A 25,300-nucleotide genomic window follows, 5' to 3' on the forward strand; every position below is an offset into this window, starting at 1 on the left:
AACGAAAAAAAGCAAAATATAGCAAAGAGTCGGTAAATTAAAGTTGTCTTAAATCACTATGTTATAATACTATAGAAAGAAAACAAGTGAGCCTCTAAAACAAATTCTAAGTCGCTTTCTTTTGAATAATATAAATGTTTTTACTGCTACTTCAAAGCTCTATCTACCAATAACTACGCTAGCTGAACTCAAGAGACTAATCTCATAGCCATCAAACTTAAGCCATCAACCTCACCAATTAACACTCAAAGTGGCATTCGTCACGCCCCACGCACCTACCTCGTAATAATTCATAAGATAGTTATTAGACTCTAAGAGCACTTGAACCAGATTGCCAATCTCACTCAATTGCGTATTTGCATGACTATGTCATAACCACGCCACAGGGAAAATGGCTTTTCGAATTTTCTTAGTACTTGTAATAACTGGACGATGTCTGTAGATAAAAGTTTCACCAGCTAGAAAGAGAAAGAAATGTGACGATATTTCGTGTGCTTTTGTAGGGGAACATAACTTGAATTATCATTTAAATCCTCATTCATTATAATAAAGTGATCGTAATACAATAATTATATTTTAATAGTATAATCAGGTAACACCACGTTTAATGTATACTACTCACGTAAACCTTACATGCATGGCAACAATTTATCTTATTTTATTTTGTCGTTCCTTATAGTGGTTGCCAAGAGATCGTTTGAAAGCGACGAGACAACCCGTTGCTCTTCTTATGATTTAAGTGTTAACAGATTTCTGATTCTGTAATACAATTGAGATTTAAATAATAAATAAAAAAAATTGTATGGAAAAAGTTATATAAAGTTTTATTTGTCAAAGACGTCCGTCATTCCACATCTGAGCGTTTTTGCCGCGTTTTCTACTATGTGGAACCAGCTGCCCACTGAAGTATTTCCGAACCAATTCCACCAGTTCTTAAAAGGCCGGCAACGTACTTGCGAGCATTTTGGCTATGGGGAGGCGGTATTACATAACATCATATCAGGCTTCTTCCTACCTGTTTGCCCCCTGTTAGATAAAAAAGGCAGATTTTATAAAAAAACATACTTAATACTTCAATTTCTTCATCGCTCACCGTGAGTTTTGACCTGTCAATTGTCAACGTACAATCTTACACTCACATTCATACAAAATATGTATATAGACTATACAGTATACCGAATAATAAATGATCTTCATTATACTTTTCATCACTTTGGTATTGTTAGTCATTCTCATTTTTCATCCGACCTTTAGAAGGTTTTTCAGGGGAAAACTTTTGTATTTTTATCAGTCATTTTTTCGCATTTGAAGGCTTCACTTGACTAGATAAATTACGTTGGGATAGACTCCAATAATCCCACAGTTCATTAGCAGTTGAATAGCGTGTTTAGATAGGTAATCTTTGTGTCGAAAGCTTTGTGAAGTAATTATTAAAGCTTGCAATATTACATAACAAAATCGTGTAAAATTTATGTATCCATAATGATTACATTATTAATAAAACTATATCGAAGTGTTTTCACGACACATGAGTATTCTTTCTTTCTTTTAAATTGTATGTCTTGCTTTTGTTAGACAGGGGAGTTGGTTTAAGCGTTAAAGTCTAACAAACATAAGCACATTTTAATATTTTTCTACTTAATAAAATGCGCTGCTTAGCTATAGAGAGTAAACAAAGAAGCGATAAAATAAAATGAAAATTAGGAAACTTGATGATACCCTTTGTGTAATTAATATAATTTTTTCAGCATCATTAAAAGCCTGAACATTTTTTGTTAAAACAATATTTGAGGTTATCTTAATTATAGCCTCAAGCTAATGTGTAAAAATAACAATATAGAAAATATTTTCATAAGTAATCATTTACAGGTTTTTGAATAACAAGCTTAACTTATTAATTATAAGCTTTTAACATATATACCTCGTTCATCTGATACTATACACCTAAGAAACATAGCTAGTTATTATTACGTAACTAGCTTGATTATAGTGGGTTAACATTTATAAACTCCATTAGCAAGAATTCAATTCTTAGTTCTTTTATACCTTTAATCAATGACTACTCTAGATTTTGTTACGAAACAAAATAAAAGCTCTAAATTATTCATCTTGAGAACTTTTAAAAAGCTTTTCAGCGTTGATAGCTTTTGCGGGAGCTATTTATTTTAGAGATTTTCCAAGTTATATAGTTATTATTTGACTACAAAACTTTGGTACCAGCCAAAAGTAAAAGTCGTCACTTTGGGTTCGTATTCCAACACGTATTATTAGTTTCAATATTTTGTTGGGTGCTGTTAATATTCAGAAGAAATATAGCTTGAGTCAAGAGTAAAGCGCTTTTGGGTTTGCGCGTTAGTAGGGTGTTTCAACTGTTACATGTTTCATACAAATATTTTGTCGCAGTTTTATATTGGTCTAGTAGTTTGAGCGTACGAATCTCATCCCGGAGGTCGTAGGATCGATCGCCGGCTGTGTAACAATGGACTTTCTGTCTATGTACGCATTAAACATCGTGAGTAAATCTGTATGGTTTAGACTCAAAAAGTCGACGGCTTGTGTCAGGCACAGAATGTTGATCATCTTGCAATATAAGAAGGTTGTAGCGACACTGATGATGTTTACTATCTTGTCAAACTCGTAGGAGTAGAAATAATAGTTTAATAGATGCTTAATTTCTATTATTTCAATTTTGAATTGGCCCTCTCTATCGTTATCCAACTAATTTGGACTAACTATCTTCAACAAGCTTTACGTTAGATTTAAACAGATTACCAACTTTGATAGTATAGTAATTGTTCTCATATAATAGATTCATAATTCCTTCAGTTTGAGTAGTCAAGATTTATATCTTGAATCAAAATGGAATCTCAATGTTATAAGCGACTTATCTGGTAAAAAAACGTGAACGATGCACAAATAATTGCTACGGTGAAGGAAATGGAAATATCAAAAAAAGGGTGCGTGTACTTATGTACGCGCGTAAGAAGTTATACTTCTTTGGCATTATTGAAAATAAATTTTGATTGCATGCAAATAATTAATTACAATTAAATAATCAAAGACTGGAAAAGGAGTCATTATAGTCAATAAAGTTCAGTTTACATTTGAAAAATTAAATAAATAAATATTTATTATTATTCTCTTACATTAAGTGTAACATAAATTCTATTATTATTCGAATGTTGTTTTTAAATTATGTCCAATGCCGTAGCATCTTCCGTGGGCAACTTCATTCTGTAAATTTTGTGTCACGGTGCGCGCGCATTGTAAAATTTCACTCCCATCCATTTTTCATAACGCGCCTAAAGAAGTATAACTTTGAAAAAAACTTAAGAAACAATTTAAGTCTTATGAAATAATTGGGTTATGTATTTAAACAATAAATACTTTGCTTTTACTAATATTATATTAGTAAATCGATAGAGCGCCTACGCAGGGAACCGATAATTTATACTCCTAAGACGTTACAAACTTGTTACAATCCTAACATAAGTTTCAAAGCCTCGGTTTGCTAATATCGCTCATTCGAATCCTATTTATAGTAAAGGTCGTATTAATAACATAGAACGTTATACCAGCTACTAATAGTTAACATGGAATAAGGTAAAAGCTATTATCCTAATATTAAAACCGATTGTGAACACTTTTCAGGCAGGTGTTCGCATTGTATAATATTATATAAATTCCTTGTCAACAAATGTACATGCTTTTTGTAAAACAAAGCGCTCTCAACAAGGGGACAGACATATTTCTACGTTTATCATTGACATACATGAGTCATTTTTGGGTCCCTACTCACTTCAGTAAGAGTAAGTGTTCATTACACACATTGTCAATTCAGCCTTTTAACGTCCGGACGGACATAGGCCTCTTCTTAAATTTCCAGTACGTACGGTACCGTGTATACAACGCCTTCCCTCCACCCTCACCAGTTCATTTGTCCCAATTCTACCCCGCTCTAGGGCCTTAACTTGCGACCTGGTAGTAAATATAAATCTAGAATCGATTTAAAATCTTTTCTGTTGACGTTCATAAATGTACTTGGTTTCCTATATGAATAAAATTATTTTGAGTTTGAGGAGGCCGTCTGACTGGTCCTTGGCATCCATTCTAGGACTTTTTTGCCCCATCTGATCTTCGGGCAATGCTAAGCTTATACACCCTTGTTGCTATGTCAGTGCCATTAATTCTTCTACAGAGATCCGTAAAAGAATGATTAAGAGATCTTCATTTCGAATTCATTACACACATAGAAAGAACAATACATTGGTTTACAGCCAACGTTCGACCGCTCTTCTAATTGAGAGGCGCACACAAGGCCGCTTATTGCGCAAATATTAATCACCTCGACTGATGTTCGCATGCAATAAACTTTAAATGCAAAATGGCGCTGGATATATTAAACTAAGTCCATACGTTAATTAATCTACACTTATGTAATCAAGTCTGTCTGTGAAGCGCAGTGAAAAGTCTGATTTGGCACGGCTCTGTAAATCCAATCAGTGGATTAATGAAATTAGTCTGCCGAGCTGACTTAGCTAAACTTTAACGTTATCTGATCTGTATGTTACGGATTAGGTTCACTAATTTATGTATACCTTTTATCTTAAGGATACGGAAATAAGGCTTATTTGAGATTAGACAAGATATGTTTATTAAAGCTGAAGAGTTGTTGGTTGAATGTGTTAACAACTGATTGCTTTTTAGTTATAGTTATATAGACAAACCTATACTTGAAAAATCAGTGTTAGCATAGTGACTTAAGCATGCGACTCTCAGGTCTTGCGTTCGAATCACGGCGTTGCACCAATGGTATTTTCTGCACAATCATCACTGTGGTAAAAGTAAACATCGTGAGGAACCTGGTATGTCCAAAACAAAATATCGACTTGTATCAGACAATAAATTCAATTACCTATATAAATAAATTCAAATTCAAAATCATTTATTCATTTAGGTAGCACAATGTACACGTTCATAAAGAAATACAATTTAATATGTATTTCTTTATGAATGTCAATAAAGAAATACATTTTAAATGCTTCTAATTTTTCATATACTGCCAGTTCTCAAATCAAGGGCGTAGACCATAGAAATTATCAAGAAAAAGGATGCATGCCAAGACCAAGATCGATATAGGGTTGTAGCCCATCTAGATTATATATTTTTATTATTTTAAGAACGCGACTTTCTTCATTACGAAACATCAAATTATGTACAAATGAAATCCTAAATTAAGTTTAACTACAGTTAACACGATATTACCAGACTGTTAGGCGGAACGAAGATAGCCGGGTCAGCTAGTGTGATATAAAACTAAAATATTATAATAATTAAAACTAAAAAAGAACAATAAATAACCTTAAAATATAATAACTAAAATGTATTATTAAAAGGAGTCCCTTTAGGCAAGGTTCCGAAGATACTCTCAGCGTTCCCCCTTTTATTTTTATTTATTTATTTATTTATTCTATACATCATCCTAAATAGAAAAAAGTTGGCGTGGTGGAAACACAAACTGGACACAGTTTTTCCGTCCACCAGGTCGTCGAAAATATTTAAATAATTAAAATAATTAATCTATTACACACTCAGGCCAGTGACACACTATACAATATAAAACCCCCACCAATAAACCATAAAATTAACCAACCAATTGAAACAATGACGCTCCACAGCCGATGCAAGAAACCTGTTCTTGACGAGAAATTCTCATTCGAATACAGGATGTGTATTCGAATTTACATATTCGAACATGAACTAAATGACGACATCCTACTTTTAGTTATGCATAATTTGTTATTGTTTGACTTATAAAGTAATTTTTTAATTTAAATTTGATATTGTTTGAATAGCTAGACAATTTTTTTGTTTGGGGTAGCTGCCAGCTCTTCGGTCTCCTGTGATGTCGACTAACCTTTTTGCTATTTCCTTAAAAAACCTTATAGGACCCCACGGACCAAGGGTCTCGACACCGAATGTACAAATTATAAGTTTGGATTTAGACAACTAAAACAAGTTTTATTTCAATGTAAACCCTAAAGGCAATCAAATAAAGAATTTTTCATTTTGCCTACCAACGAGTGACCTAAAATACTGAATCCATAAACAAACTTGCGTTTATATGAAGTTTTAAACTGTGAATAATGATCAGAAACAAAGCCATTCACTCATCGTTGGATTTACGTTCACCTCAAAATTGGATTTCGCTAAAACTATGTATTAAATGCAAGTATTTGCAATGCTGTTCTAGCTTTTTGGTTGTGAATAAACCTAAAAGGTTCTGTCTGACTGGTTTCATGCTAGAATAAATATATATTTATTGGTTTAGTTTTAAAGGGTAGGTACTGTAGGTTGTTTCAGAGCAATATTTTGAATGCATTATTAAAAAACTGTTTTTATATGTATGTTTATGTGTTAATAAATAAATAATACATTTCTCCTGTTGAAAGCGTATCAATTGGAATGTTATCAAAAAAAATCAATGGCGCTACAACCTTTTTAGGTCTGGGCCTCAGATTTCTGTATCTGTTTCATGATCATTTGTTAATCTAATAGGCAAGTAGGTGATCAGCCTTCTTTGCCTGACGCACGCCCTCGACTTTTTGGGTCAAAGGCAAGCCAGTTTCCTCGCGATGTTTTCCTTCTCCGTTCGAGCGAATGTTAAATGCGCACATAGAAAGAAAGTCCATTGGTGCACAGCCGAGGATCAAACCTACGACCTCAGGTATGAGAGTCGCACGCTGAATCCACTAGGCCAACACTGCTGTTATCGTTATCATATTATTATATTCGTCACCATTTGAAAATCAAAATCTACACCAACAATGTTTCTTCTTCTAACTAAAGTATAATTTGAAACCTATAAAATCCTTCAAAGAGTTTTTTCTTTGTTATGTTAACAAATTTAATAAAGAAAATGAATTCAGGTTCCGCAGTACCACCTTTCTTGGCTCAGAACCAGCCGAATGGCTGCAATCTTGAAATAACTTTTTACCTTTTCTCGCCTTATATAAACTTTGCTTGATTACGATCGCCATTATAGAGACAATCTTGTTCGAAATACTCTGTTGAAAAGAAATTTCTATTTGTTTTAAAATATCATTGTGTTTAGTTGACATCATTTTGTAAAAAAAGTACACCTTTTTCTTTTAAATAGAAAATAAATCCATTGTGTTTGTATCAATTTTATTTGTGTCTCAAGTATTTAGAACATGTGTGATATTTGTACCTATTCCCGATCCATTTTCGAATAAAAAGAAAACTGTTAATTCCTTTATTTCCCCGTAAAATCGTTTATTTGTTTCCCTGCAAAGCAAATCTCGGATATCCATGTAAAATTTCAAACCAAATATATATTATATAAAACCTTAATATCCAACAATTAATTATCGATACTATTTTAAATAAAACATATAGATTAGCCTTAAGTTTGAATAAACAAGTAAACAACATCATAACTTAATAAATTTACACAAACCTCCGTCGCCAGAAGTGTGGACTTTCATCGCAATTGAAAAGTATAATATAATAAAACATCCGGGAGCGTCGATATAGAATAAAACGCAGATTTCACTCGTAAAACTACAATAACTTTGTTTTATTACGAGCCCACATATAAAGTTTTCAACTTTTACGTACGCTAGAGTTCAAACGATAGTTCGAATTGCTTTTGGCGGACGGGATGAATAACACTGCTTTATATATAAATTTAAGTGAAATAAAAAGCCACCTAATAGTATTTAATATATTATTATATTATGCATAAATCTCGTGTGTGTGTTTCTTGTTGCACTCCTAAGAAACGGTTCGACGATTTTTATGAATTTTGTAGTTTTATTTTGAAAATAGGTTAAGTATATTTCGTAGTATTAGGATGTTCCTAAGTAGATTTTTTTATGTTTTTTTGACAAAGTTATTTTGTTGATCATGGAAGGCCAGCATCATGCGAGTACTGCGGTGCTACTTATAAAATGCAATAACATCTCCGGTAATAAAAGACATCATTATTATTTATTATGTTGACATATTAATTATTTAAAGTATTCTTTTCATAGCTTATGTTTTCTCTCTAAAGTCTTTAAAAGTACTCTGAAATACTTTCGCCAACCACGATTGCTGAAAACCATTCGAAACATTAACTTATGTAAACAATGAAATAAATTCGGGTTTGTAACAGTAATGTGTAATTCTCGTAAAACGCGTCTCTTGTTTTTGCTTGGTCACATTTTTAAATAACACTTCATTTTCGATATAAACTAGGATTTTTGATTTTTATAACTCAACGTGTATTATATATCTGTAATTATATACTCAAACGTGAATTCTCTTAAACCGGTTTGGGCCGGCTTTATTTCTATTATGGGAAACAGATTTGTTTGTTACAAATACAGTTACTTAACATTGGCCTGTTAAAATGTTATAGACGTGAACAAACAACAGTTGCGAAGTTAATTATAAATTAGCAGCAGCAGTTATGCATAATAGAGACCACAAGAATTGTTAGCTGAATGAAAACTTCGCAACAATTTTAGTTGGCTCACGGAAGCAGTGCTCAGTTTTATAAACTTTGACTAATGAAGCGAACGTGTGGCAAAACTTAGAACTCGTTATTAATTTAGGTAGAATTTTGTATGGCTTTAGTTCTGGTGTTTTTAAAGTTTCGAGAACTAGTACGGAGGTCAAATACAACTATAATGCTTTGACAGTTTAAGTCATTCCTTTTAAATAATACACCCGACTCCAAAATGCCCTAAAAATTATGCATTTTTACACGCGTTATATTAGCTTCACCTGTATGTATGTATGTATGTAACCGACTCCTTTGGACTCGATTTTGACCCACTTTAAACGGACAGATTTAATTCAAATTTTGTACACTTATAAAGAATCAGCGACAATATAATAATTTAATTGGAAAAAAATTTTAAGTCCACAAAGCAATACGATTAAATTGAGACAACACGTAGTGCTGCTAGGACTAAAAAGTGAAAAATAAATATAGTTTAAAAAAACTATAAAACTCTTCTTCTTCTTCTTCTTCTTGAAGTGCCTCTCCACTACTGGAGGTTGGCGGTCAGCTCGTCAAACTCCTTTTTATTTTTCGCCAAGCGCATCAGCTGTTCTACGCTGGCCACTCCCGTCCATTCTCTAATATTGCGGAGCCACGACTTCCTCCTTCTGCCAGTGCGTCTTTTCCCCTCGACCTTGCCCATCATGATTACTTGAAGAAGTCGGTACCGTTCGTGTCGAAACACATGTCCCAAGTAACTTATCTTCTTCTTTTTAATGCTTAACGTGAGTTCTCGGGATCGTTTGACGCGCCGTAGAACTTCTTCGTTCGTGACTCTATGGACCCAGCTTATCCTCAGCATTCTTCGGTAACACCACATTTCAAAGGCGTCAAGTTTCTTAATGGTTGCTTCCTTCAAGGTCCAAGCCTCGCAACCATACATTACAACTGGCCAGATGTAACATTGAAGCATCCTACTTCGGAGGTGCAGACTGATGTCCTTGTTGCAAAGTACCTTTCTCATTTTGTTGAAGAAAGCACGAGCAACTTCTATTCGGGTCTTCACTTCATTTTCAGACTCCCATGCTTCAGTCAGCCATGTACCTAGGTACTTGTATTTATTAACTCTCTCTAAAGTAGTACCTGCCACCGAGATTGTTGGGTTTAAGTCTTCTCTTCTGCTAATCACCATATACTTGGTTTTGGCGAGGTTCATTGATAGCCCCGCTCTTTTCTATAAAACTCGCTTTTTTTAAACTATATTGATTGCATTGAGTTTCATTTCTGAACATTTAAAACCTTTCAATTCTTTATGTATAATAAATTAAATTGTAGGAACTTTTTTTTGTTCGTTCCAAACTAATTTACTGGGAAGTTTTAGAAGAATTATTTAACACTCAGATTTCCATATCGGCCTACAAACTAAGGGACTATTCTTGAACACAGAAAATAAACTTACTATAATATATTTTTCTGTTAGCTATCTTATCATAAATATCGTTTCTCTGTATCTTGCATAATATTTACGCAACATTGTCTACGAAAAGTGTTGTTCTTATTATTTTATGCCCTCGTTGGCTCTGCCAAATGGAGACGTTATATATACGACCAGGCGTTACGATAAGCGTTTTATAGAAGAAAGCAGAAAAACAATGGCAAATCAATGAGCTGTAAGTATTTTCGTAATGGCTTCGGGGCCGAACTTTGCTAAAGTTTCACTAATGTGCGAAGAAAATGGCTTGGAAGTTAAATGTACTTAATATTGTATCTTCAACCTAATTGATTTATCATTACGATCTTTCAATTAATATAATACAAGTTATGTGGTTTGATGTACCTAACTTGATTTCTTTATTGACTAGTAGATTATCAGCCTTGAGTAGTGTTGGTATAGTAGTTTAAGCATAAGACCCTTAAATCTGAGGTTTTGGGTTCGAATTGCGTTGCATATTTCTTTGTAGGGTTAAATGCGCTTGCTCCTACGGTGAAGGTACACGTCGTCGGAAACCGGCATGTCTTAAACCCAAATCGACACGAGTCTGACACACCTGGATTATTACTTTGGATTATCAGCTTATACGGTTTAAGCGGCAAGTATTATTTTCAAGATCGAATAGGAGCACTCGGTTAAACTATGTTATCGATACCGTCACGGAAGCGGTACAAAATACAGTTTTTATATACTAAGTATAATCAGTAGCTAAACTTTAAAGCTAAATAAATGTCAATATTTTAATAATTAACGTTTATATGGGTTTTTATAAAAAAAAACGTGTGTGTACACGCGTTAGAAGTTATACTTCTTTGGCGTAATAATTTTCTTCGAGCAGCTTAGAGAAACGATATACTATGTACTGATCATAATAGTTTACAATATACACTATGTTTTTTATCACATTGGAACGGGTCTCGTATAAAAATCATTATTTGGGTTAAAATAAACACGACTCTGAAAAACACTACGCCATGACAGGCAATGCAACTGGTCGATACAACAGAGCAAGATCCAACTAGCGGCCCAGACTGTTTTACCGACATTTGAACATTTGTTCATTGTGTCGGTTTTTAATGACGGTGTGCGCACGCGTCGTAAAAATGTACTCTCATCATTTTTCCCTTACGCGTCAAAAGAAGTATAACGTCAAAAATATTCGTATAAATATTTTCCAATCGCACACATGAATAAAAACATTTCAAAACAAAACAATCCTCTGACTGACCACTGAGCAATTTTCTATACAAAGATTCCTTTTGATGTTACTTCCGGTGAATTTGACACGATCCCGATCGTATCTGGATTAAGACAAAGGATATCGTCACTTTGATGTTTCGAATGTATTGAGAAATTCTTGCTCTACATTGAAGAGCTTTGTATCTTCAATATAATAAACCAGTTTAAGCCGCATTTTGATCTCGATAGTATTAAAAGATAGTTGTTGGCAAATGTTGTATTCTGTTGTTGAATACAAAACGACTTTGTTATGATCAATAGATCATAACAAAGTCGTCAGTTGAAAGTTTCATGAATCTTAGGCCTCTGCCTCACCGGGGCGCCATGGCCACGTCGCCAGCGACGTTACCATGGCTACGTTTGGCGTCTCTGCGTCGCCAGACTGAGTCGCCAAATCGCGTCGCCAATGCATTCAGTTCTGTCTCTACTCAAAAATAAATAATAATAAAATTATCAATAAAATAACAATAATTATTTTATTTAATCATTTTAAATCAAATTTTAAAATCATTTTTTGAGTAAAATATTAATAATTAAGAGAGCAGGAGCCTTACTAACAATTTCTTTCAGGATAACTAAGTAAAAAACATAGTTAAGAGACTATGAAAAAGCAAAAAAAGTGCCAAGGTATGCTAATTCGGCAACTGGTTGGCGACTGAGTGAGTGACGGAGCATAAAAACACGTGCAAACAACTGGCAACGTCGCCAGGTAGCCAGCGTCGCCAGTCGCCGCATCAGGAGCGGACGACTCTGTCAGTCGGTCGCCAAATGAGTGAGGTGCCATACATGTGAATACTTTTTGTTTGGATACGTAGCCGGCGACGTGGCCATGGCGTCCCGGTGAAGCAGAGGCCTTATCGACATCCGTCAAAAGTCTTTTCAAAACACATATTTTAAACAAGCAACACTAGCAGTTTATTCTTAGTTAGGCAATACTGATTGAATATGATCTAAGTGATCTACTGGAATCGTAATGCTTGACTTTGGCTAATAGTCCACATTGCTTTATATCTCGAAACAGCCCGAAAATCTATGACGTGCTATTTTCAAAATGAAAAAAATGTTTTTTCGAATAATTACCAGATACTAGCAACCAATAATAACAATTCATACACAAATTAGTATAATTCTGTTAAAATAGCGTATTTTAATAGAACATTTAATTTAGATACCGAATACCTAACGAAAAATTAACGTATGCTGCACTAACGAGCTAAGTTTTTGCATGTCACAAATTACATTCTACGACGAATTTTAACTATAATAGGAAATGTAGCACAGTTTTAGCCGGTAAAATCGCATATAAATGGAAGTATTTAAAGATATGGGTGCGCCATATTTCAATATAGTTTCATTAATGTCTAGTATTTTATAACGAGATTTATATGTTATGTCAAAGAACGTTACGAGCACGGAATAGCGATATATATTTTATTCTCTTATTTCTATAAGTACAACTTAGCTACGACATCGTGACGGCTCATTGGTCTAGTGGTTAGTACCCCTGACTGCGACTCCATGGATTCCGGGTTCGATCCCCGGCTGAGACAAACATCAATGTGATGAGCATTTGGTTGTCCTTAGGTCTTGGGTGTTTAAATATGTATTTATTTGTTTATCTATCTATAATATGTATGTATATTCGTTGCCTAGTACCCATAACACAAGCTTCACCAGCTTAGCATGGGACTAGGTCAATTGGTGTGAAATGTGAAAAAAAAAAACCTAATAACAGATAATAAACGGCTCAAATATAGTCCTTCGTTCAACTTCGATTTTGTTTCCTTGGGCCGTGGGTTTCAAGTGCACAGGCGCTAATTATATATTTAAGTTGGCGCCTGGTAGATAGTACTGGTGACTCCAAAGCTGGTGCTTACCTCGCTCAACGAATAAGTATCGCAATACAGCGAGGAAATGCTGCCAGCCAGGACCAAACCATTTTTATATATTATTATTATTGCTATGTAGGTTGAGAAAATTGTACATACTGTATATTTGTTTAAATAACAGATAACAAAACTAAGGAGATAACATGAACCCATTTTTAATTTCCCGAAAAGATCTACATGAAAATTAATTAAATCTTTGCTAATTTGTAGTTACCTGTGAACAACAACTGCACACCAGCTGTGCACAATTATTAGGAATTTATTTTCGATTTATAACTATCAACAGCAATATAATATCGCAGAATACTGTTCTATATTTTAATATTCCATTAACCGCTTCTAAATAAAATATAAATAAACTCATAAAAAATTCAATTAATAAGCTTACCACTAAAGTACTCAAAGGATACTCAAAGGAAAATTGAAATGAATTCGGAAAACGAAAATTCGATAAAAATAAAATCGAATGTAATAAAACTACATATCAGTCAGAAGCAGGCGGCTCAGGGCTCCGATATTTATGAGGTATAAGCTGAAAGGGTGTACGAATAAACGCCGAATATCTCAATAAACATGTTATTTTTATTAAATCTATCTGTAAATGGTTTTCGTCGACATTAAAATAGTTATTTAATAGATGTGTCGTTTCGAGAACTTTATTCTTGTTGCTACATTCATATTTTCATTGTCATAAATCCTAAAACCACTGTCAGATTGCTGGATTACCAGTCAATATAACGTAACGTAAAACATAACGTCAATAAGTTTAACGTCAACTTAGTCTGTTATTGCCACAATAGAACCTCGGCGTTAGAAATAAGATACAGAAGTATTCATGGGCTATTTGTAATAGCATAGTTCATTACTTAGTCACGAATCGAATTGTAAAGAGATTTTTTAAATAATAGGTTTTATATTTAACAATAATAAAATACGTTGTGATTCGGTAAACTATGTTCGTATTAAAAATAATTGTGTATTTGTTGACAGGCCGAGTTAGTAGCGGTGGAAGGAAAGGAAATAGAATCTCACTACGTTCTAGCGCGAGAACGGATTCGTCGTTGGAATTCAACGTCTAAGTGTTATCTGCTTGTGGAAAACTTACCAACTCCATTACAAGTAAGTTATTAGTTTGACAACTACGCCGCCTACTAAAACTTTTTTTAAACAATTTCCGTTTGGAATTTTGTATGACGCATATGAAAGATATACGATACTTTTATGATCTCACATGAACACCGGTGGGACACTGGTGACATTTATTTTCAGCCCTTTTAAAAAATACCCATATTGGGTATTTTTTAAATTTTATTTTAGCGCCATCTATTGTACGCTTAGTAAACTACGTCCTTTTTGGAATAATCTATAATTATATAAAATACTCTTTTAACAAAAATGTTTCAATAATTATTTTATTGTATAAGATATTTATTTATATCAAAAACATATTTATGTAATCTCGTAAAAATTACAACTAAACATACTTGACGTTTACGTCATATGTCAACTGACAATGAGTCAAAAAGAAAAAAGGCGGGAATATCGGTATTTATTATAATTATTTCTGTGCAGCTGGTTGAAATTTTTGTATTGGATAATACTTCTAATTATGATATATATATATAAGTTTTGTAATGAATAGAACAGAAAGAGTTTTCGTTCTAGTAAAATATTATTATAATTGTTACGAATTCACATTTCAATGGAGCGTAAGTGCCAATGCAATTCAATACTTAAGTAATAGTTCTTAGATTGAAGATTTAATTTATAGTAGGAATGTCTCATATCTATTTAGTTCTTAAGTTTCATTTGCCTAAATTTTGTTTTGTATGGTGTTAATGTCAAATGTAAACATTTGCAATTTTAAGTAATGAACATACATAGATACATTTGGTTAAATTTAACATGTTCTATCTAAATTATTATGCTGATGAATGCTTTGAGTATTACGCAATAGACTGGATGAAGCTAATTAATAAATTTAATTTGTTTAAAATATATACATCGTGACTTTATCAACACGAAATAGTTTTACGCAGCAATCATGGCGTAGTTGTTACTATTTTAGGCTGTTTTTTCGTAAAAATAAGTAAAAGTTAAGACTTTCCCATAGTTATTCGCAAATCGATTTCTTTAAAAAAAAAACAAAATTGTAACACATTACTGACCGTAAATTGTATGGTAAAACGTCTCTTATATTAAATTATTATATATTATATTTATTATAAATCTTATATTTAATTATTCATATATCAATATAATATGTACGGGAATATATTGTTTAAAAATTATTATTTACAGATATACGTATTTCATTTCATAGTTTTAACTAAATTACTTATGTCTCTATCTTTCATTTTGTGTTTACGTAGAAAAACGTTCATTTTTAATTTAGCTCACTTTTTTAAAAGTTTACCCTTGATGTCATACTTTGTATTGTCTTGTAAAATAACCAAAAATATTGTTAAAATGAATAGGCTGGAGGAGCAGCAAGCGCCAGCGTCTGGTCGTCTTGTGGTTGTCGGCAACGCCTGCTTGCGGCGGTTACAAGCGGAGGTCGCGCTGTACACTGGGCGGCAGTACCAGCACCTACACGGAACCATAGCGATCTTTGCCGATTTAACTATACGTAAGTAATAGTTGAGATTAAAAGGGATTTGCTTTAACTTAATAGGTACTGTATCGGTCTGTTGTCTGAGCAAGAAAATATCTTCTCGATATCTTTATTCATCTTGAAGTGTGACACATACATACTTAATTTACACTTTTTCGCACATATTGACGAAGTTTTAATAATAATATGTGACGGAAATGGCTTATGCGCTATGTACGATCTCCTCCGTACACAAAAAAATAAACCAAACTTAAGTATGACAACTAATCAATTAGCAATAACCCAATCAAAATCAAAGTGAAGAATATAAACTATTACAATATTATGCAAAATTTACATATCTTGTTACCAATTACGAATGAATCTCCAGATTAACAAAAAACGTCGACATTTCATAGAGTAAAAATTAATTAATATAAATTATTATTATTAATTTACCCATTATTATGTTAAAATAAAAACGACCGCGTTTAATATAACTTCATTAAAATAAAAAAAACGACAAAAATACCTCCATTTTATTTAAAAAGAACGCAGTAACGTAATCACGAATTTTAATGTATTTCAAACGTTGATTACACTATAAATTACCCTAAAAGCAAGGAAAAGGACGGAAAACGAAGGACATAAAGCGCTTTATTTTATAGCGTTCGATAATTAGCTTTATACGATATAAAAAGCGGCTATAAATAACGAGTAATTAAGCGCTTCGTGAAAAATTGAGGTTCTCGTTTCTATGGTAATGGTTATTTGGAAATTTTGTTCATATTGACGAGTATATTCGTAGTAAAAATGTTCACCCATCGACCATACCTTATATTTCTTTTTGTTAATATGTTCTAACAACTGTCATAAATGTTTTTATATTGAATTGTCATGTTTTTACCCGCCTTTAGCCAAGCTCTACGTTTGTGATCTAATTTTTTATTAAAAAATTATTTACGACGCCTCAAAATTCAAATCAATCCCAATACTTGTTTGATTGGATACTTGCACTAAGGGTGACTCACAGAACCGGAACTTAGCTCTAAGTGTGGTTCCTCCAATGCTATTTGGAATAACACAGTAATCATAGTTCTTGCTAAGTGTCGTTTTTAAGTCTTACTCTAAGATTTCATGAGGACAAGTTGGAGACGTTAACTGGTAACAAATATATTGTTTTTACATATCTATTTCGTAAATAATAATTATTGTATAGGTATTACACATTATTACTCTACCAGAACGACTGGTTAATAACTAGATACATTTTAAATTGTAATTAAGACTGTAAAAAGTAGAACGGTGATTATCTCAATCGAGACTTTTCTCATTTGCATTTAAAAATACAATAATCATTATCTTGAAAAAAAGTCTTCACTAGTTTAAAACATCTTGGCATACTTCGTACTTTCCATTTAGTTTTATATTTGTTTCGAGTTTCTCGCAAGTCTCAGTTATCTTTGAATGACATTAGAAGTTTAAACTCCGTAGTTCATTTTGCTTGAAAAATTACGTCTTGGACTCTGGAATCTTTCCAATTTTCCGACGCATCTTTCTTTGTCTGAATGTCGTATCCTTTGTGGCTATATAAACAAAGTAAAAAGCAAGTTTGAAATAACTTTTCGCTTATTTTATTTGAAGACAATTTCCTTATATTTTTCTACGTCGTTATACAGTTTCATAAGAATGTATTCAAAATATTGACATTTTCTATTTTATAACTGTTTTATGATAAGATACAATAAGATACTCATACGGAAACGAACATTTATATCATAGTATTTCATAGACGCAGTAAACATCGCCCAAACAATAGTAAAGAACAAAATAAAAGATAGTTAATGTGCGGAGTGTCTTAAAAGCACCCGTGTAAGATCTGTGTTAAGAAATATTTATAGAACCTTCATTTTAAGGTAGATAAGATATATGAATTACAAAATCTTCTCAATCAGCCAAGTTAGCATGCAAGTGTCAAAATATAATAAAAAAATATTAATTATTTATAAAGTGATTATATTTTCGTCGTCGAAGTTGAGTCGTCATAAACTTACCACATTAAAAATAAATTTAATCAGAATTTCGATTTCAATATTACATCATAAGTTGTATGGATATTTAAATAAAATATATTTATTATTGTTGTCATTGAAAAGAGATCATAGTAACCGCCAATTGTTTTGCAAAGTAGTGAGGTAATCCTTAGGTACATATACAAATTTTAATGTAACTATTCTTATATAGTATTATTCATATTGGTGACTATGTATACTTATGAAAGTCAGTATTTAAAAAAATGGAAGGTCTAAATTAACATTTACTACCAGGTCTCAAACCTAGTTATTGCGTACTCTTGGTAGACATCCGATTCTGTAATGATTCGATTACTATATAATCTTTATATATAATTTATATAAATCTTCTGTTTGGTATTAAACTCCTCATCAACAGCTGGACTGATTTTGATGAGTTTTGTGTGGTCAAGTCGATTCGAGATTGAAATTTACCATAAGGTGTTTTTTTTTGGTTTTAAGACGTGTGTTCAGGACAACGTCTGTAGGGTTCGCTAGTAAAATATATACGTATAATCTTTCATAATTGTATTACAAGTTACGCTTTAAACTATATATGTATCACGTACCTTACAGAATTGAAAAACAAATACAACTATTTACAATAAATACAAAATTCCGTAATTTGAACCTCATTTAGAAGAAAACAAAAAATAGTATCTCTTTGGTAATAAAAATCATTAGAAATATGATAATACTATAAAGAAAAACTACGCTTAGAAATAAATTTAATGTTAAAAATGTTCATAACACCAACGATATTTTATTTTGGCCTTAGCTAAAATTTAAAAGTATGAAATACGAAACTAATTATTCAGCTTTCTGCAGTTTGCTTCATTAATTGCTTTGCTGAAAAGTTTTATTTGTGCATCTCTTTTCGTTTGCAGAGAAAATAAACCTATTTTGCATAGTGTTTTTGTATGCACTTTGTTTATCCCGTTGTGGAACTGAATGCGTTTATGTGTTTATGTAAACGTTTTTTTAAGACTGCGTTGTATTCATAGCTATTTTAAAGAAAGCATTGTTAAGTGCCTCTCTCATATCTAATCCGCTGTTAAGAGCTTGTGACATATACCGTAGATATATGTATAGTATTACTCGTATGTATGATGTGGTAAACTTGATTAAATAAGTAAATGGCTTTATATTATTATTTATATAATATGTGCTCAAACCAATTTTCAGAAATATTAGTTCAAATATTTTTAAAGGTTTCGATTGTTATAAGGATACTTGTATTATTGTAAAGAGCACAATTTAACAAGAACGTCGAAATGTAACATATAATCAAAAGATATCAAACTCTCTACCGAATCTTTTACTGATAACATTTAATTTATAACATTATAAATGTTACGATGTTCAGTTAATATTGAAAACAAGGGATATATATATAAGTACTTTAATCTCTATTTCCCTAAAAAATAAATAGTATAATTCTTTCAAAGATAAATCAGTGTAATTATATATAATCAGTCTAACTGAAGCACTAATCAATCTCTTTTCATCGCAACGTGTACAAAATTTAATGGAAAGAGACGAAAGAGCAGTTAAATTCGTTTACTTAAAAGAGTTAAATTGATTGTTTTTTATGAATTAGGGTTACCTTAAAACTTGGGGTTTATAATTATAACTTTAAGTTTAAATAAAAAGATATATGAGATCAAGAAAGGTATAAGAAGATCTATAATGTTAATAGGCAACGTGTCGCTTTATCTATCAGAACTAAATATTAATAATAACGAGCATAAAAGACATTATAGCAAAAGTAAAGTTTCAAAACTTTCTTACTTATTTTATCCTTACCAAGGACAAGAGTTAAGATTTTCTCAAAAACAAAGCTTCTTTGTAGATTTTTTCGTATTTGACACTCAAATAAACATTACGCATATATGCAAAAACGTTTTATATTATAGCGCGTAATATTGCAGAAATAAATTTTTGTAACATGAACAGACTCGTGCAATCAAGTAAGCTATGACCCTCGGGGGCTATTCATCAAACCTGCCATAATATTGTTCAGTACCGACCGCCATATTGGTTTCATGTTTTTATTCATAGTTTAATGAATGAAGGATTATAGCGTAGCGTTTATGAGAAATATTTAACTCGTATTTAGTTTTTACACGATCAAATATTAAAATATTAATACGCGGTTATTTAAAATGTATATCAATGAAAATGTTTAGCCATTTATGCATGCGATTATCAATATTGAACTCGTGAGGTCGAATCAATAGACTTTTTTCAATAATGATTCATACATGCACGATGAAGATATAAATCGCGAAGATACCAACATATCATATCATATCATTGAGTTGTGTGATACAAAACACCAATCACCTACTTGACAAGAGAAAGGATTAAAAGCTGTGGACTTTATGCATATGTTGCTGGTTCATATCCGGCTCGAAGGACCATATGTTAAGGAATTATACTTGAGAATTGGTTGAGGATCTTGATTTGAATAAAAAGACGTGCGAATCGTGTGACAATTTTAATTTAAGTAATATAAGTAGTGCGTTGTATACATTTATTATATTTAGACACAATTCCTTTTTCAATTATATTTAGAGAGTTGTCAATTATCAAAAACAAGTGTATTTATATTAAATTTTATTGAATGTTAAAATGATTATGTTAAATACTAATTTGCATTCCTGTTACTCGTAATAAACGAAACGTAATGGTAATAAATCAAATAAACTATCGTAATTACGATTGCATTCTGTTTTTGATCAGTTTCGTAAACAATAAATAAATGTACGCACGTTAGTTCTCTGTTTTTGTTAAAATTGTAACACACTGTTCAGTTTTAATAACAACATTCTAGAGATATGTATACCGCAACACATAATGACGCTATACGTTTTTTGACTTCTTGGGACCCGACCAGTTTTCTCTGTATTTCTTTAAGTTATATATTTCTCTGATCAAACTAAGACCTGGTGCAAATACACTGTGTCGGTCGCGGTTCGATGCTTTTGCATACAATTGACCAAAAAAAGTGTTCCATCTTTTTGATGATTGTTTTACTTGTTTTTTAATGTCTCATGTTATGGTCTAAGATCCCGCTATACAACGACCTTCACCGAGATGCTTATTTAATGAAACGTGTTTTATATTTAATTTAATATGTCAATAAATATAATCCATATGGGTTGTCTAGCAAATTTCAGTCCAGAGTATGTTTAATTAATAATTTAAAAAAAATATTTTTTTAAATATTTCACCGGTATGATTATTAGATAAATTCTATACCAATCGAAAGTATGAAGCCCATAGAATATGCAAACTTTATGCTGCCCATTATTTTCCGGTCACAACTATAGGGTTGGCAGGTATAAACAGGTAAATCTGTACTAGCATTTTGCAACGGTCTGTTTATTGAATGAAATTTAAATGAAATTAAAGATTATTTTATTCTGAACACGGTGGTATAGGGTTGGCTGAGAAAAATCTGTCCAGAATTGCGGTTGTCGAATTTTAAAAAGTAAAATATTGCTCCGAGTGAATGTGTGCGACTGAGAGGTCCCAACCGACCATCCCATGCGATAGAAGAGGACACAGCATAGCAGCTGTTTAAAGTCCGCCCACTTAAAGAAAGAGAGTGCGCATGCTATTTGGGCTTGGAAAAGAAAAGGATAGCGATAGACTCGTATATACTATGTAGTGATGGGTAGGACAAACGAAATTGAAGTGTTTGTATGACCTACCTCATTCTATAAAATGAGTTAATACACTGTACCACTTCATTTGAGGATTCTGTTCTGTACTGTTAGTCCCTTTATGTACGAACCCATTGTCCCCATGGCGCAGGTCTTTCGACCATAAAAAAAAGGGAGCGTGTAATTATGTACGCGCGTAAGAAGTTATACTTCTTTGGCATTATTAAAAATAGTTTTTGATTGCATGTAAATAATTAATTACAATTAAATAATCAAAGACTGGAAAAGGAGTCATTATAGTCAATAAAGTTCAGTTTACATTTGAAAAATTAAATAAATAAATATTTATTATTATTCTCTTACATTACGTAGCATCTTCCGTGGACAACTTCATTCTGTTAATTTTGTGTCACGGTGCGCGAGCGTCGTAAAATTTCACTCTCATCAATTTTTCATAACGCGCCTAAAGAAGTATAACTTCAATAAAAAATATATTATTTATGCAAACAAAAACCAATTACAATAATATATGTCACAGTGAACAGTCACTGTCACTCATTCAATAATATCGATTTAATCAGTTTCTCATAATTTTGGAGTAGTGTCGCTATAAATACAATTGAAAAAACGTGCTACTATTTATTGTTGGAAAAAATGGCAAAAAGTGTTTGTTTCACTTTTATGGGTTTTGAATTTTTTCCAATAGTTTCAGTTGATTTCAATTTCTCTGTTTACATTTATAGATTAATAATTTGCATGTAGTAATTTTTTTAATTTTTTTCAATCAATATTTTTAATCAGGGTAGTATTACATATATATGTATCACTATAACCTTCTTTTTTACTAAAGATGTATATATACTTTAGTGTCACATAAAAAATATACACAAATAATTTATTGATTAAAAAAAATAATTAAATAACTATTTCTCTATTTAAATAATAAACTACTCCAATAGTACAGAACAGAATCCTCAAATGAAGTGGTACAGTGTATTAACTCATTTTATAGAATGAGGTAGGTCATACAAACACTTCAATTTCGTTTGTCCTACCCATCACTACATAGTATATACGAGTCTATCGCTATCCTTTTCTTTTCCAAGCCCAAATAGCATGCGCACTCTCTTTCTTTAAGTGGGCGGACTTTAAACAGCTGCTATGCTGTGTCCTCTTCTATCGCATGGGATGGTCGGTTGGGACCTCTCAGTCGCACACATTCACTCGGAGCAATAATTTACTTTTTAAAATTCGACAACCGCAATTCTGGACTGATTTTTCTCAGCCAACCCTATACCACCGTGTTCAGAATAAAATAATCTTTAATTTCATTTAAATTTCATTCAATAAACAGACCGTTGCAAAATGCTAGTACAGATTTACCTGTTTATACCTGCCAACCCTATAGTTGTGACCGGAAAATAATGGGCAGCATAAAGTTTGCATATTCTATGGGCTTCATACTTTCGATTGGTATAGAATTTATCTAATAATCATACCGGTGAAATATTTAAAAAAATATTTTTTTTAAATTATTAATTAAACATACTCTGGACTGAAATTTGCTAGACAACCCATATGGATTATATTTATTGACATATTAAATTAAATATAAAACACGTTTCATTAAATAAGCATCTCGGTGAAGGTCGTTGTATAGCGGGATCTTATACTATTAAGATGTATAAATTTATCGTCTTAATTTGGATGAATAGAATTAAATATTTTGTATAAATTAAAGTTTAATTTAATCCTCTCCTGGATTTAATGCATCGACCAGTTTTCGTCCAATTACAAAGCAATTTAACTATTGCTTTAAAAGTAATATAAGTTAAGGAAACATTTTGGCGTTGTAATGGGCAAAGTTGGACTAACCTCAATGGATGACTGATATCTATCAAATGATTTAAAATATTTATAGCATTTTATTATTAATCAGCATATCAACACACACTCTTTATTGTAATTACACAGAATAAATACACCAAAAGATTAATTTTAGATAATATATTTTATTGAAAAATAATTTTTAATGTGTACAGAAAGTTGCCATCAGAGAGTCTTGATATTTCGCTTACACATTTCTTTTTTGTCCTTATTTAAATATTGCTACAATTTAATCACTTCTCATTTGTAAACGTTAGCTGAAATATTTTATGTGTAATTGAGTGCCTATATCGACGAATTCTATTTTGTGTAATTTAATGGTTTGAATACTCAATAAGATATCACTAGACTTTTATCCAATTATTTTCTATAAAACCCAATTCCAATATCTATTATACTATAAAAATACACTTTGTTTTTCTTTCCAAATACTTTTAAAATACACAAAAAAGGAAATATAAAGGTTTAACCCAAAAATTTCATCTTCCGTTTATGAAAACAGTGGAGCTAACAAAACCTTGTTTTATTCATATCTTGCGCCCTACATTTTGGATAGAGATACATTGTTCTTTCATAACCTCCATACCCACGCTTACTTTTATTAAAATACTTCAAACAAAATCTTTTTAGACGTACTACCTCGCTGTCCTAATTTTCATAATTTAATTTGAACCTGTATACACTATACAGTTTATATTTTGCTTCTAAGAAGATATAAATACTTGCGACAAAACAACATTTATTTTGTATTGCAAAATATTTATTTTGTATTTCGGAAAAACATAACGGTCTGTTCAATTCAAATACTTTTTTGTATGCAAAATAATTGGCAGCAACACTTTATATTATTCTAAATTCAAATGTTTAAAATGTTAGACTATACAAAATATTTTATTGAGCTACGAAAAAGGTTTTATTATTCGTGGAAGTTATTAAAAACATAACGAGCGGTCATTAATAGGCCCTGGATGAGTCTGCTCGATTTAATTACGCAGTACCTTTGAATTCGGGGAAATTGAAAATCGAAAATTCAGTTGAGGTTTTACAATCCATCGGAAGCTCAGGATCATTTTGTGTTTTAATTAATTACATAACTTACTGACACTGTTTATTAGTTTTAATACTCGTTATCAACAATTTCATAGTATATTAATCGTGTTTTTTTAACTAAACATGTGTTGAAAATTAACGTTGGCAATTGTTTTTTTAGGTTCCCTGTGACAGCTGACATGGCGCCAGTTAGCTCTCTACTCGTCTACTACGTCACAGAAAACGGCGAACCAGTCAGTGATGTGGTGAGCTTTCATGTGAAGCTTCTTCATAAAGAGGTGATGATTTTTTATATTATACACAAATTCAAGCTGTCAATATAATAGTGAAAGAGCATTAGACACAATTATTTATTGAAATAGAGAAAAAAATTACATATTGTTAATAGAATAGCTAGTTAAAAATACGATGCAAGCCTGGTGGTACTAACATCTTGAGTTAATTTACAATGCAGTTTTAAACATCCTTGGCATGTTACCATTCATACCATAAACTCTCCCTCCTCGACTAGTTTCACTCAAATGAAGTAATGAATTTCAATTTACTTCTATTTCCGAATATAACAAAATTTTGCGTTCAATTAGTTCACGAACTATTAAAAAAAGTGCGTGCGTACAAAGTACACATGTCAGAATTCTTTGGCAAACTAATTTTTAAGTCACGTTCATATTTATACAAATCTAAAATTAGATTTCCGAGACTTAGAGGGAGGGAAAAAGGAAGATATGTTAGGAATTTTATTATTAATACAAATTATAAATTTAATTTATTTCTTCGATAGTAAAAATAAGTGGCAATTTACAATTCGTCATTTGAGAATTCAATAAACTATTTTGCATCAAATATAAAATACTTTATTTCATAAATTATCTTACGAAATTTTAATTTTAAAAAT

General features: G+C 31.8%; 1 protein-coding gene across 1 annotated transcript in view; it reads left to right on the forward strand.

The window, feature by feature from the left end:
* Positions 1–25,300, forward strand: part of LOC125057651 (C3 and PZP-like alpha-2-macroglobulin domain-containing protein 8) — a 194,966-nt gene that overhangs the window by 136,581 nt on the left and 33,085 nt on the right. Inside the window, exons 8-10 of the mRNA XM_047661428.1 lie at positions 14,123–14,251; positions 15,610–15,761; positions 24,566–24,683. Of these exons, the coding sequence (XP_047517384.1) occupies positions 14,123–14,251; positions 15,610–15,761; positions 24,566–24,683 (399 nt within the window). The remainder of the gene's footprint in view (positions 1–14,122; positions 14,252–15,609; positions 15,762–24,565; positions 24,684–25,300) is intronic.

The sequence above is a fragment of the Pieris napi genome, chromosome 17, assembly GCF_905475465.1.
Source record: "Pieris napi chromosome 17, ilPieNapi1.2, whole genome shotgun sequence".
NCBI lineage: Eukaryota > Metazoa > Arthropoda > Insecta > Lepidoptera > Pieridae > Pieris > Pieris napi.